Raw genomic sequence first — 14,565 nt, 5'->3', positions numbered from 1 at the left:
CCTAAAAAGCTGTGGGCGGGCGCTGTGCACCTCCTGGAGCCAACATTCAGCGGCTGGAGGTCTCTGATGGCACCAACTAGGCTTTTCACCTTATGAAGAGATCATATTTTTATTGGCCTCTTACCAGTATGAGCAGGAGAGCGAGGGAGTTTGATACCCCCAAGCAGTGGCATACAGTAGTCCCTCCTTATCTGTGGTTTCAGTTACAGGTAGTCAACGGTGGCCTGGAAGCAGATGATCTTCCCTTGACATAGCATCTAAGTCCACAGTAGCCTAACATCATGTTACAGTGCTTTTCATCATTCACCTTCCTGCATCTCCTTTCATGGGCATTTTATCTCCCACCATTAGAAGGGTGAGTACAGTGCAGTCCACATTCACAGAACTTTCATTATAGCATGTTGTTCTAAATGCTTTATTATTGCTGTCTATCTCTTACTGTGCCAAATTTATGAACTAAATAGGAACACAGGTAGGTAGGTATGTATAGGTATAAACATACATAGGGCTCAGAACTATCTTTGCTTTCAGGCATCCACAGGAGGCTGGGGGTGACTTGGAATGTATTCCCTGCAAATAGTCGGGGAGGAGAGATGGACAACTGAGCTCTTCTGAAAGAGCCAAGTTGTGTCAGGTCCCTAGGGAGGACGGACCTCTGCTGCCACTACAGGATCTGCTCCTGCCTTCCGGCACTTAAAAACTTAAGTACATGGCAGTAAATTGACCTCTGTAAGGGAAGGACATTTGTCCTATCCCCCATTCAACTGCTGAATAAGTGACTGGAAACACTGAAGATCTGAGGATATTTCAAGGAAACCTTTTTTTCTTTTTAAAGCTCAGGTCCTGGGGCGCCTGGGTGGCTCAGTGGGTTAAGCCACTGCCTTCGGCTCAGGTCATGATCTCAGGGTCCTGGGATCGAGTCCCGCGTCGGGCTCTCTGCTCAGCAGGGAGCCTGCTTCCTTCTCTCTCTCTCTCTGCCTGCCTCTCAGTGTACTTGTAATTTCTCTCTGTCAAATAAATAAATAAAATCTTTAAAAAAAAAATAAAGCTCAGGTCCTATTCAGTTTCTTCACCAGTTATTTTTCAGCTTGACTAAAACTAAGAGCATTTATTGAGCCCTTCCTTCCAATGTAAGCAGCCTCATTTAATTCTCATAACTACTCTATGAGATACAGCCTATTACGGTTCCCATAATACAAGGAAACACACTTGCACACTGAAGTTATTCCAGAGATTCCCATACCTTGCACATGGAGGACCCACTGAAAACTAGGTATAATTCCAAAGCTCAATTTCTTTATCTTTTGAATCCAACTGCTATCAGCTTCTCTTCAGGTTTGGGAAAAAGAAAAGAATGCTTGGATTATTAGGCCACATTCCACTAGAACTTATTTACCTTAACTGACCACAAGCAGTGAGAGGAATAAAAGAGCATGAATTACAGTAACTGGGATTCTAGTTTTTGCTGTTCCGTTTCACTTCTGCCAGAGCAGAGGTTCTAAGTGCCATGAAAAACTAATTCTCGGGTTCTGTCCCTGACCTATGGAATCAGATGTGGTAGCAGGGCTTAGCAACTGCTCAAACCTGAGAACCAGAAGACTAGTGGGGAGTTTCTCCACGTACAAAGTAGATTATTTCGGATTCTCGCTGACCTAATTAAATGATAAATGTCCAGGACTTCAAAATCCCTTAAAAGAACATCTTTATAGTGCTGCAGCTTGCCAGCAGTTTTATCCACTGGATATTTAGATTCTATACATCTCATTTCCCCAACTTACTTCAAAAAGGAAATTGTGATAAGAGTCCATCTAAGCTGGGGAGCTCTCTTGGTCGGAGTCTCAAATTTTTAATAGCAGTAATAAGGGCTGCCATTATTTGCCCTTCCCTAGCAATTCTCTTGAGCAGTGCGATTACTACCCTAGGTAGTTAACATCACTATGCACCCCTTGTTGGCAGTGTTGAACCCTGGCTGTTCAAGACCACCCTGATGCTTACACTATACCCAGCTCCATTACATCAAAATCCCTGGAGGTGGGATGGGGGGAGGACACAGACATTTTAGAGCTTCCCAGGCAACTCTAAGTGGAGCCAAGGTTGAGAAACAGTACCATATGTAGGAAAGATAGGATGCTAACCTCACACACAGGAAGATCTTCCACCATGTTCCAAAAGCATCCTCATGGGACATTCTTATTCCCTCTAAGTATGAATGGATGGGGGAAGTATCAGAAAGCATTAGTGCTGGGGGCGGGAAATGCACTCGTGTTGAAGCACAGGTGTTCCTGTGGCAGACGTGGTCAGAGTTCTAAGAGATAACCTTGGTCAAAGTTCTCAGAGGCAGTTTTTACATTACAAACTTATCTTTTCTGCCTCTCCAGATTGTTAACTATTTCCTTCTAGCAATTTTTCTTCCAGATTTTTATTTTGAAATGTACTTTTTTTTTTTAAAGATTTTATTTATTTGACAGGCAGATAACCCAAGTAGGCAGAGAGGCAGGCAGAGAGGGGGAAGCAGGCTCCCTGCTGAGCAAAGCACCTCATGTGGGGCTTGATCCCAGGACCCTGAGACCATGACCTGAGCCTAAGGCAGAGGCCCAACCCCCTGAGCCACCCAGGCGCCCCTTAAAATGTAATTTTTAATCATTTTTAACTATATAACCCAGTAGCATTAAGTAATATTCATAACCTTGTATAACTATCACTGTGTATCTGAAACCTTCCCATCACCACAAACAAGCCCTAACTCTCCATTCCTCATCTCCCTAGCCCCTATAATTGGTCTCTATGAATGTGCCTAATTTAAGTATACATACATTTGTACGCACATGATAATTTGTCCTTCTGTGTCTGTCACCTATACATGCACCATCGCATTTGGTTTGTCCCTTGCGATGGCTCTAAGTATGGCTATGCCTCTGGCTATGGCTTTGTTTCGTTTCCCCTTTGGCTACTGTGAATGCTGCAATGAACACTGGCAGGAAGAATCTTCCTTAGCCAAGGAGGGAACCACACCAGTCCTATAGTCCTTGTTTGGCTTTTTGATTAAGTGCCCCAACTTTCCCATTAACAGACACACCATTTTACACTCTCCCCAGTACAGTAGAGTTCCAATTTCTCCCTATTTTTACCTGTTTTCATTTTGGATTAGTAGGTGTGAAATAGTATCTCACTGTGGGTTTGATTTACTCTCCTCATGACTGAGATGGGAAACATGAGCTTGTGCTATTTTTAAAAAATATTAAATGTATTGTCAACATACATTCTCTTTAGAAATTCAAGATTTGTCACAGCCATTATTTCGAATACTTTTTTTAAGGAACTACTCTTATACGCTAAGTTTTAGTTTCCTACAAGGAAACTTAAGACCTGGGCCACTTCTTGGTTAGAAATGTTTAAGCTTCCTGATTATGGGAGATGCAGCAGAACCAGAACAAACAGGCAAACACTCTGGACATTCTCACTCTAGTGTTTGCTTAAGTTTTTAAAATCCCTTTTGGCTCATTACTCACCCCTCACCCACATACACTCTTGTTTAACATTTAACTATGGTTTAAGTAACATTTTGTATTACCCATTTAACTAATTAAATAATCTCCTATCTTACTTAATGAAAAGACAATGCTTTCAATCTAGGGGAAAAAAAAGCCTGTAGTGACACACTGGAAATGCTTTGTAATCAGTATATTAAGGAGACATTCATACATTCCAATTGCTTAATTCTGATAACCAGATTTAAGCTTGTGAACATGACTTTTTAAACATACAATTAAAGCTATTCATCATAATTTGCTATACTACCAACATTAAATTACAGTTACTTCGGAGCGTTATTTAAAGTAAGCCTGTAACATACCTTAAATAAAAAAAAAAACCTTCCTATCGCATACATGCAAACTTCTCCACGTAAATGTCTCTTCACTGTAAGTTACCCTGCTCCCGAAGCCACTACTCTGAAGCTTATCATGGTCCAAAAAGAAGGCAAAAAAGTATAACCAGGACTGATATATATATATGTATATATATATTTTTAAAAAAGGGGAAGAAAAAGATGGCACAGAAGGGAATGCAATTCTACAAGTGCAAGCCCTCAAGCAGCAGCATATGACAAACCCCTTCTTTAAAGAGGTATCCTTTCTATCACTGATACCACAGGCCAAATTACATAGCATGCCATCTTCAAGTAACAGTTGAGGCAATAAATGCAGAGGCATCACAATGAATCCCACTTAACATAACTATAGACCAACACTTCTCTACAAATTCTCTACAAATTCTCTGTCTGATTGCCAATTAAATACACTTCATAGCTTAACAATTAAGGGTCATACACTGAAGTCAATACATACACCCAGCATTTCAGTCTGAGCTGTTTCATATACATAGAACTGAAATTAATTACAAGGTATGGCCTAACAAATGCTAGGGGAGATTTTTTTTGAAAGCAGTTTTTACAAATATTAAACTTATCTTCCACACTGAAGTCATCATACATACGGGGCAAAGTCAGAGCTTTTATATTTGAGTTTATTCTTCATTTAACTTTTAAAACACTACTATAGTTGAATATTAAAACAAAAACAATAGCAAGTAGTGAGCTATGATTATAGTCCTTCACTCATTCACTACTGCACATAAGATGCCAGCAGTGTTATTCACTGGCCCCATTAAGAGGTCTGACACTGAACACCACCCCTGGGATGATGTTCATCATCCTCATATGCTTCCCCATTGTAATGGCGCCGTCTTTCCTGATTTGGATCAAAGTCCACCAGTTCTACCTGGTCCATTTCATCAGTCTCTTCGACTTCCTTCCTCTCAGGTAGGAGTTTTTCCAGCAAAGAGAGTTTATCAGGAGACAGAAAGCCATTCTCAGGAAAATTTACCTATAAGAAGAAATCTCTATTTTAAGTTCAGTTTACTATATTTCATTTGTTCCTTATATGTATTACCACTGACCCATTTTTTTTTTCCCCAGAAAAATGTGATGACACACATGATGATCTTTCGGCCAATCTGCCAGTCCCAAGTTAGAACATGTGTTCTAAAAGGCACTGCATCTATCTAGCTAGTATGCTGAACTAGAACTTAAGGTAATAAAAAAGAAATATATTATCCTAGTAAAATTGCATTGTGATGATCACTGTTCTACTCAGCACATAGAAGAACCCATCCTGAAATAAATACTAATTCCTTTTAACAGGTTTTTAAAAGCTATTTTTTCTCAAGAAGGCAGTTCTTTCTTTGCCCAAAAGTTTTTTTTTTTTTCCCTCCAATTCTCCATTTCTATAAAATGTGATTTAAACAACAGTATTTTTAACTCTATGGTCACCAGAATTTCAATTATCGAAACTGCCCGCTTGGCATCGCTGGAAAATGTTTTTAATAAAAGTTGTATTTATGGATCAAGGGCCAGACAATTTAAGACTGAAAAAAAATGAGGGTTGTTTTATAAACCATCCTGTTAGCAAACCCAGCCTTGTAGTATTTTGCCAAAAATCCACAGTAGTTATTTTGAGTGCTTCTGCTGAACTTTAAAATCCCAGTTATTGCCTTAATTTATTTCTTCCTGGACAAGAAAGAGTATCAATTTGATGTACCTTACTATTTGGAAATATAACTTATTTTTTAAATAAGCTAATCATTCTTCGGTATTCCTACAATACTTACCTTAAATTCGATGATGAGGCGACCCTTTTCATATGGCCTACGATAAATTGGCATGCCTTCATTTAGCACACACTTGATATCTCCATGCTTGACAATTTGACCTAAAAACACAGTAGCCAAGTTTTTCCTTAAATAGTCACATTTTTATGAATGGGGGAAAAAAGAACAGAGGAATGTGCTAGCTCACTGATAGGAATAAATTTACATGAAGCCATCAATCCCATTACCTTTTTAGGAGCTTGCAAAAAGACCCAATACCCTATATAATTTCAGCTCAGCTTATAAATTATATAACTGATCAAGTAAAACACCAGTTTTCTCAGTGCCCATACCAGCTAGGAGCAGATCATGACAATACTAGAAGAAAGACAAGCTCATCTAAAGAATTATACCTGGATGAGAGGTGATGACAATGGTTCGGTTGTCAAGAGTAGATATTGGCTTTTGAAAACCGCACAGTGCTTCAACCAGCTGTATGTCCATACACATGAAAAGGTCTTCTCCTCGCCTGTATCAATGTCAATGACATATACTTAATCAATCTTTCAAATCACCAAATATTAGACATACCATAGCAGGCAGTTATTTTCTCTTAACAGGAAGGGTGTACGGGTATCTTTTACAAAGATGTTCTTTCTTTCCCCATTCTCAACAGCTGAGATCTAGGAACAGCAAATATATATGGATCCTGCCAGCTGTTTCCTGGACAAGACTTTAGAATCTTTTATTCTAAGGAGGCTCTACTACTTACCATCCCTGAACTGTTTGTTACACATCCCACTCCCTCCTTGTGCTTAGACTTTTTTTTCCATTCTGTATTAGTAAATTATCTTACTCAGAGTACTCTACCAAAAAACTCATATAGAGTCACCTCAAATGACAGCATTTTCCATTGAGACATTTGTTGTAATGCTCTTTTTTCATCAAATTAAAACCAGTTCCTTTGGGTGTCATTCCCAACACATTTATTGGAACCCTACTCTAATCCAATGCTTTATATTAGCAACAGATGGATAGTTAACACGTTGCTAATCATTCTTGTGCTTCACTCCAAGTTCATCATAAACAGTATTATTTCACAGTATTTCCAAGAAATGTCTTTAACGTAATGAAAAGCCCATTTAAAAAAATATGCAAGATGTCAATTTGAGTAGTTCATAAAAGTTCTTACCGAGTAAAAACAGCATGATCCTTCTGATCTAAAACAATGATAATATCTCCTGGTTCCAGTCCTGGTTCTTGGTCTCCCTCACCATGGAATGTTATCTTCTGGCCATCTTTCATGCCTAAAAACAAAAGATTTCATTATACTCTTGTTTAACATCCAACTAATGCCAGAATCTCAATCTGTTAAAAAAAAACAGTGATGCACGTTTGTGAATCTGGGAGGGGGGAGGAGGTCGTGGTAGACGTAGGTTTACTGAAATGACTGAGAATGCCCACATGATTAAATCAGTTCCATTTTGTTACAAAGTGAATGCAGTAGAAAACACAAACTCTACAGGCAGGTAAGTTTCCAAATTTTAGAGCTACTACTTACTACTAGCTGGATTACCCTGGGGGAAGCAAGTTGCATAACCTTCCAAAATAAATACTAACTTTCTCAGAGACCCACCTCACACTAAGGCCTTAAATAAAAGGCCCATATTGCCACCAAATCAGCAGACTAGCAAACATTATTAACTATAAATGTTAATTATAATGATCACCAAGGTGACCCACACAAGAACTGTTTCACTCATTATAGAAAACATTAAACATACATGTAGCCAATACTAAAATGAATCCCTATACAATCACCAAACGAGATCCAGCAGCTATCAACGCATGACTACCATTTTCACGTATTTATAACTCCACCCACAGTCCCCCCAACATATTTTCAAGCAAAATCCCGACATAATACTTCAGAATATACCTCTAAAAAACTAAGAACTTAAACCACAATACCAGTATTCAACATTGACAAAACTAAACAGTCTTTAATCATTCATGAAGCCAAATAACTGTCTTTTTATGGTGATGAAGCAATTAAACAACCAGCTTTTGCTAGCTGTTCCATTACTTTGAAGACGTGGGTAAATACAGCAAAAATGGCTTCACTCACCATTAATGCCCTCAAAATACATACTGCTTATAGCAAAAGGGGAGGTCTTACCAGAGCAAGAGAAAAAAAAAAAATCCTACTAAACATGGACCAATTAAAGAGGAAAAAATGATGGGAGAGTTGGTATCCTGATACATATGGAAGAATACTACTGCAGGAGCTTAAGTTAATGTTAAATGTATGTAATAATGTATAATGTTCATATTATCAATAGTTCTACCAATATGCAATATGTAATACTAGTTTCATTTTAAATTAATCAAGTCTGAAGGGCATTACTACATATTCATAATCTAAATTCTTACATATCAACTAATGAAACATGCTCATTAGTTTAGAAAAATTAAGGAAATCTTTATGAGACCTCCAGAATTCTTCACCTAACCCCACCCTCCATCCTTCAAAGCAAGGATATTCCAGGATGCCTTACTGGCTCAGTCAGTGGAGCACATGACTCCCATTTCAGCGTTCTAACTGCAAGCCTAATGTTGGGGGGGGGGGGAGGAGACTGACTGATTACTGATTGACTGACTGACTTACAGATTTTATTTGACAGAGACACACAGCGAGAGAGGGAATACAAGAAGTGGGAAAGGGAGAAGCAGGCTTCCTGATGAGCAGGGGCTCCATCCCAGGACCCTCGATCATGACCTGATCTGAAGGCAGACACTTAACTGACTGAGCCACCCTGGTGCCCCCTGGGTGGAGATTATTTAAAAAATCTTAAGAAAAGGTAGGCATAGCCCTTAAATTTAGCAGTTCCCAAGAAAATTACCACTGTGTGAAGTTAATTGCAAGAAAAAAGTGGAAGAACTAATGATTTAATAGAAGAGAGTTAAGTATGGAACACTATTCGATCATTTGCTGATGTCAGTGTTACATTATTCACTACAATTATACAAAAGTTCGGCATAAAAAAGCATTTATTATGTAGCTAAGACTTATCCCTGGGTGATACCATACATAAGACCTATTCAAGATAGTTTTTAACAATTACAAAATGTAGTATTAATAAACTTGCTACAGCACTCAAGAACTCACAATAAGTGGCTCAGAACTCACCTTTGTCAATATGAACTTCTAGAATCTTCTTCTCTCGAACTATCTTCCTTCCATTGCAGCTTTTACATCTATCTTTAGGACTGATCCGTTCCCCATGGCCCTGGCACTCCATGCACACAGACTGAATTTGCTGAACCATTCCAGGTCCTATCTGATGAATTCTTATTTGCATTCCAGTACCTCGGCAATTGGGACAACACTCAACTGCTCCTTTCTTACCACCTCGGCCTAAATAGTTTAAAAAGAAATGTTTGAATTAGTATTAGATACAAGTTTTTAAATGAGTTTTTACATGTATCTGATAGAATTCTGCCCTGAAAGTCTACAATTCAGGTTTTCACATTCGATAAAATACAGCCACCATCAGGTTCAATTATCTACTGACATTTTGACTGCTGTCTTAAAGTGCCAACTCAGAATCTTGTTTTAAGCATGTGCTCTCAAAGCACCATTCTTAGAGGACTACTTTATCTGTGAGATGGGACCATTTTAAAACATTCACTCTTTAGGAAAAAACATTTCCAACAAATAACTTAAAAAAAGATCCAAGGTTCTTAGCAAAGAATTTGTCTGAACAGCTTAGTGTCCCCAAAAGAGGACACTATCAAAATCCTATTACAGACGCTGAAACCATATGAATTTGAGTCTAAGTTTTAGAGAGAACAGCAACTGTTCAGCTCTAAACAATGCTGAGGAAAACACACCAAATTTGATTGATCCCAACTATCTGCGCGCACGCGCGCACACACACACGGTGGTATTTTGCCAGTATTTCTCAGGGTGGTAGGTTCATGTTTTCTTCATACTTGCACCCTGCAAGATTTAGGTAGTGTATTGTCAGTTTTATATATCCAGAAGAGTTTCAGTTTCATTTTCAGTTATATTTAGAGGTGTTAAAAGACCATACCTTCACATTTATCGCAAATCACATTCTTTTGCAGAGCTAGTTTTCTTGTTGCACCGTTATATAAATCTTCTAAGGTTACTGAGAGCTGATGCACAACATTTTTACCTAAAACAAAAACAGTACTCATTGAAAGTCCAAGATGCTACTCCTCTTTGTGTTCACTGCACTTCAAAGAAAGATCTGAAAGATGACGTTCACAAGATACATCTGTTGAGCACCTACTACATACATAAAAGGTCACATTATCACTTGTGATCTCAAAATGAGATATAGTTTCAGATGAGGAAAATTAAGTGAAAGTATTGCCTACAGACATATTCGCTGCCATCTTACAAACTACAGCAATCAAAAATGTCAACTACAAAATCACTTGGGAAACCAGTTATTAAATAGCAGGTTTCCCAATAAATTAATTCAAACTGCATCTCTGTCATAATATATTCTTTGAATCTCACTCAGTATAGCAATGATATGACCAATTATTTCATTCAAAAATTTAACACAGTAAGTCCAACTAAGCAAGATTGGTCAGGGAAGCAGATATACTTATCCAGTCTCTGCAGAAGACCATTAGTTCTCACTTCTTTCTGACACAGGAGTAGCACACTTATTTTGGGACAACAGTACTTAAAAACTGTATTTCTCATACAGTGCTAATACACCTTCCTGCAGTCACAAATATTTTGTATCCCCGATACCTAATACAGAAGCTGCTAATCACATGTGGCCATTTAGCACCTTAGTAAGACCAAAGATAAGGGAATTTTTGTTTCAAATTAATCGAAATGTAAATGCAGCCAGGGGATATAAAGGAGTGACCTATCTCATCTTAAAATGCAAAGTGGAAGGTGGAGATTGCATAAGGACACAAAGGCTACACAAACGAAATCACCTGCCAACCATTAGTAAATTCCTAGTTCGTGATTCTTCCAGTGACTTATACCCACCACAGAACAGTACTGCCTTAAGCCTATTTTCTCCTATCTGCATGTCTAATGAATACTTTTAGTTCCCCAAAGAGTGTGAAGCACCATTAACTATATCTCCTTTTGTTCCTAGTTCCACCTTTGGTTCTTTATCACATATAGTCCATGCAGTTGGTTCTGGCATGCTAAAAACTGCCCCTCTTACTTTAGCTTTATACATCTGAGAACACAAGGAAGGAAAACAAAAACTCCTTTAGTGTGGTTACATATCCTTCAGTATCACACCAAAAAACAACTTTCATTAATCTAAGTCAAAGACTGCCAGCCAATTCCTTAAAATTCTTTTTTTTCTAAGTAAAAACCACTCTTTTTTTCTGTGGGACAAATCATCCTCAACAATTAACTACGACTGCAAATTTTTCTGAAGTAAATTCTGCACCCACATTTGTTAAAGGTTAAGCGCCCATATTTTAGTAAGAAGCTAAAACAAGATTAAACAGGCCATAACCTATTTGGAGTTAAGAAACCTGTGTTCGATTCCTGACTCTACCTTCCAATATATGACCTTGAAAAAATGTTAATTTCTAACTTTAACTCACTTTAACTGAACAAGGCCATGTACCTCCAACTGGATGGGGGAGGGTCAAAAAAGCTTTCTAGAAAGTGTTTTGTCCTTTATTCTTTTAATTAATGCTTGATAAAGGTATCAGAGGGCTTTGCAAGCATTTTAAGTAATCTCTATACCCAACAGGGGCTGGAACTCACGACCCCAAGATCAAGAGCTGTATGCTCTGCTGTTCGAGCCACTCAGGTGGCCTAAAAGCATTTACTTGTTAGAACTTGATTGGCCTATTTTTGGCTACATCAATCCCAGTTTAAAAAGCACCATAAATCAAAGTGGCAGTATATGTCAGTTTGCAACATTATACCAACATGTAAACAAGCATTTCAAATAGATACTTTCTGAAGAATCTGCTTTCACTAATGGCTACTTTAATTTGCTCCATGTAGACTATTATTATTTTTTTTTTTAGGATTTTATTTATTCAAAGATCACATGTAGGCAGAGCAGCAGGCAGAGAGGGAGGGGGAAAGCAGGCTCCCTGCTGAGCAGAGAGCCTGATATGGGATTCAAAGCCAGGACCCCAAGATCATGACCTGAGCTGAAGGCAGAGGCTTAACCCACTGAGCTACCCAGGCACCCTAGACTAGGTTATTCTTACCTCTCCTTTCTCTCTGCATTCTTCCTCCTCCTCCAAAAAACATATCAAAGATGTCCATGGGGGAGCCAAAACCACCACCAGCTCCACCTTCTTTAATTGCCTGTTCACCTCCTTTGTCATATAATTCCCTTTTCTTTGCATCAGAGAGTACTTCATAAGCTTGAGAAATCTGTTTAAACTGTTTGAGGAAAAAAAAATTTTTCACTTAAAAGTGTTGCAAAGCAGTTACTGTATTACACGTACTCATTGTCGGGTTGTAATAAGTACTATACACCTGGCAAAGAATCACACAGCTACATTTAAGAGTCTGAGTACATCACTTGCCTTCTCTCCTTCATTTGGATTCTTATCAGGGTGGTACTTCAAAGCCAGTTTCCTGTAGGCCTTTTTCAGTTCTTCTTGGGTGGCATTGGGTTTGACCCCCAAAACATCATAATAAGTGGTTTCTTTCACCATTTTCTACAGCCTGAAATAAAACGCAGTTTTAACTGACTTTCAACTGGAAATCTTAATTAGTAAAAATCAGAGTTAAGGCAGAGAAATCTGCTTATTCCCCAAATTTGATTTAAAAAGGCTGCCTTCCCTAAACTTCAGAGAAGGTAACCATTCTTTGGTAATTCAGCCATAAATTCTAACCAACTAAATATTAGCTAATAATTATCGGGATAATTCAAAGGCCTTCTACGGCAACGGGTTCCCCCTCTCCCACAGGAAAGCTCCATACTAACGCCACTATTATCTGGATTCTTCCTGTTTCTCTTTCCAGTACTGACAGCAGTAATCAAAAAGGGCACCAATATGTTAGTTTATTGGTTATTACATTATCATTGTCTTTGGTAAATCTGATAAGCACACACTCCCTAGATTAAAAAAAAAAAATGTGGGCACAGGGGAGGAGTAAAGGGAGTGGTTTACGAAACTGATTAAAAGCACAAGAAAGCAACCTCCCCTCCCCCCTCCTAAGGATGTTTCTCAATCACAGAATTTAGAGCATCTCCACTTTGACCACCGAACCCCCCTCGCCCCCACAAACCAGCGTAGTTTATATGCCGTTAGGTTTCCCCTGCACTAAAGGCAGATCTTAAAGGTTTTCTTCTTTCCACCTTGACCGAAGGGGTGGGAGAACCCCAGCCAGCCTTCAACAAAGAGAAGGAGGAGAGACCAGAGGAGCGGCCGCAGCCTCCGCCCCGCTCCCCCCCGCAGCCCCTCGCCCCTCTCGCGCGTGCGCGCATGGTCGCCCACCCCCCAGCAAGCTGGGGCGGAGGGGACGCGGGGGCGCGCACTTGGGGGGGGGGCGGCGGGTGGAAAACCGAAGGCGGCAAGTCCTTGGGGACCTCAGGCTAAACAGAGTGGAGAATGCTTCAGTAACGTCTCGGGCCCACTCACCGCGTGCCGGAGATGGGTTGCCGCGGCACCACACCAGCCCTCCCAAAATGAAAATCGTGAATACAGGAACCGACAACCCTCCCGCCCACGCGGAGCCAACCGCCTCCGACCGCGGTCCCATCCGGCTTCCCGTGCCAACAATGGCGCCGGCCTTCGGACGAGGGGAAGCGCGAGGGCTGAAACTCACCGGTGAGAGGGCCGAGGCCGATGTGGGGGAGCGGGAAGGAGCGCGTTGCTGGGCGCAGCTCGGGTAGCCGCCGCTCCTCCGCGTCTCACCGAGCGTTCTGGAAAGTTCCGCCCGGCGCGCCGCAGCCGTCGTCTTTTGTAGCCGAGTCCCGACGCGTCACTCGACGGAAGTCCCGCCCCTTTCGCCGCTGCCACCGCCCCGCGGTTACCTAGGCAACAGCGCGGGGGCAATCGGCCTGGGAGGAGCTGTGCCGAAGGGCCTTATGGGGCTGGGTGCAAGCTTGGGTTCCTGTAGCTCGTGGAACTTTCTGGAGTTCCTTTCTCCACCCGGTGGGCCACAGAGTGCGGAAGTCTCGGGCGGGAGCGGGGGTAGTTATAAGCGGGGCAATACCAGCCCCAACTCCGGATTCCAGAGCCCGCGGGGCCGCCACGGCCTGCGACCCGAGAAGGGCTTGGGAACAGAGCCGCATGCAGGAGCTGAGTTCGGGACCGGAACCTCTCAGAACAAACCCTGCCCTACCTCCTGCCTGCCGGCTCCTTTTTTTTTTCCCGCTTTGGGCATCTGTAATTGGCCTAGCTCCCCAGTCCTGAGATTCTGGGAAGCCGCGGAGGAAGAATTGCCTTGTTCTGGACAATCTCCCAGGTCTCTGAACTTGCTCCTTTTGACGCGTAGTCCGTGGCCTTGTAATCCACCAAATTGCAAGTGGGAAGAACTCTTTGTGCGAGTCCAGGGCCATGCACGTATGTTATTTACCTTGGTCCTGACCGTGTGTGACACGTTGGGCACAGGAAAATGTTTGGAGTACCTTGGTCCCAACTGAGGGCCTTGGGCTACTGGCCTGGCATTCACTTTGTTGACCAGTGAGAGGCACCAAGAGTGGTTAACAAATCGTTTAAATTACCTAAGTTTTAACCCCCACCAGTTTGTAAACTTGGATTTACAGTCTGCACAGTGAGTCCTTGCACTTTTAAGTGCCCCGATGGGGGCCGTAATGGAAAATGGAGTGTTATATTCAATATTACTAAACATAGGAGTATTTACCACCAAGGAAGCTGGAGATGCAAAGTAGAAGAAGCCCGGTTCATATGGCTTAGATTTTA

General features: G+C 40.9%; 1 protein-coding gene across 1 annotated transcript; it reads right to left on the bottom strand.

The window, feature by feature from the left end:
• Nucleotides 1-3,666: 3,666 nt before the first annotated feature.
• On the bottom strand, nucleotides 3,667-13,613 carry DNAJA1 (DnaJ heat shock protein family (Hsp40) member A1). The gene is made up of 9 exons (XM_045079689.1): nucleotides 13,466-13,613; nucleotides 12,217-12,358; nucleotides 11,893-12,070; nucleotides 9,744-9,848; nucleotides 8,837-9,064; nucleotides 6,839-6,953; nucleotides 6,060-6,175; nucleotides 5,668-5,768; nucleotides 3,667-4,883 (listed from the first exon to the last, which is right to left on the bottom strand). The coding sequence occupies exons 2-9, from the start codon at nucleotides 12,346-12,348 to the stop codon at nucleotides 4,665-4,667; spliced, it is 1,194 nt and encodes a 397-aa protein (XP_044935624.1). The 5' UTR covers nucleotides 12,349-12,358; nucleotides 13,466-13,613; the 3' UTR covers nucleotides 3,667-4,664.
• Nucleotides 13,614-14,565: the final 952 nt, after the last annotated feature.

Source organism: Mustela putorius, unplaced genomic scaffold, assembly GCF_011764305.1.
Source record: "Mustela putorius furo isolate JIRA1106 unplaced genomic scaffold, ASM1176430v1.1 tig00000421_pilon_pilon_pilon, whole genome shotgun sequence".
Classification (NCBI taxonomy): domain Eukaryota; kingdom Metazoa; phylum Chordata; class Mammalia; order Carnivora; family Mustelidae; genus Mustela; species Mustela putorius.
The sequence above is the reverse complement of the archived record's forward strand: the minus strand, read 5'-3'. Positions and strand labels throughout refer to the sequence as shown.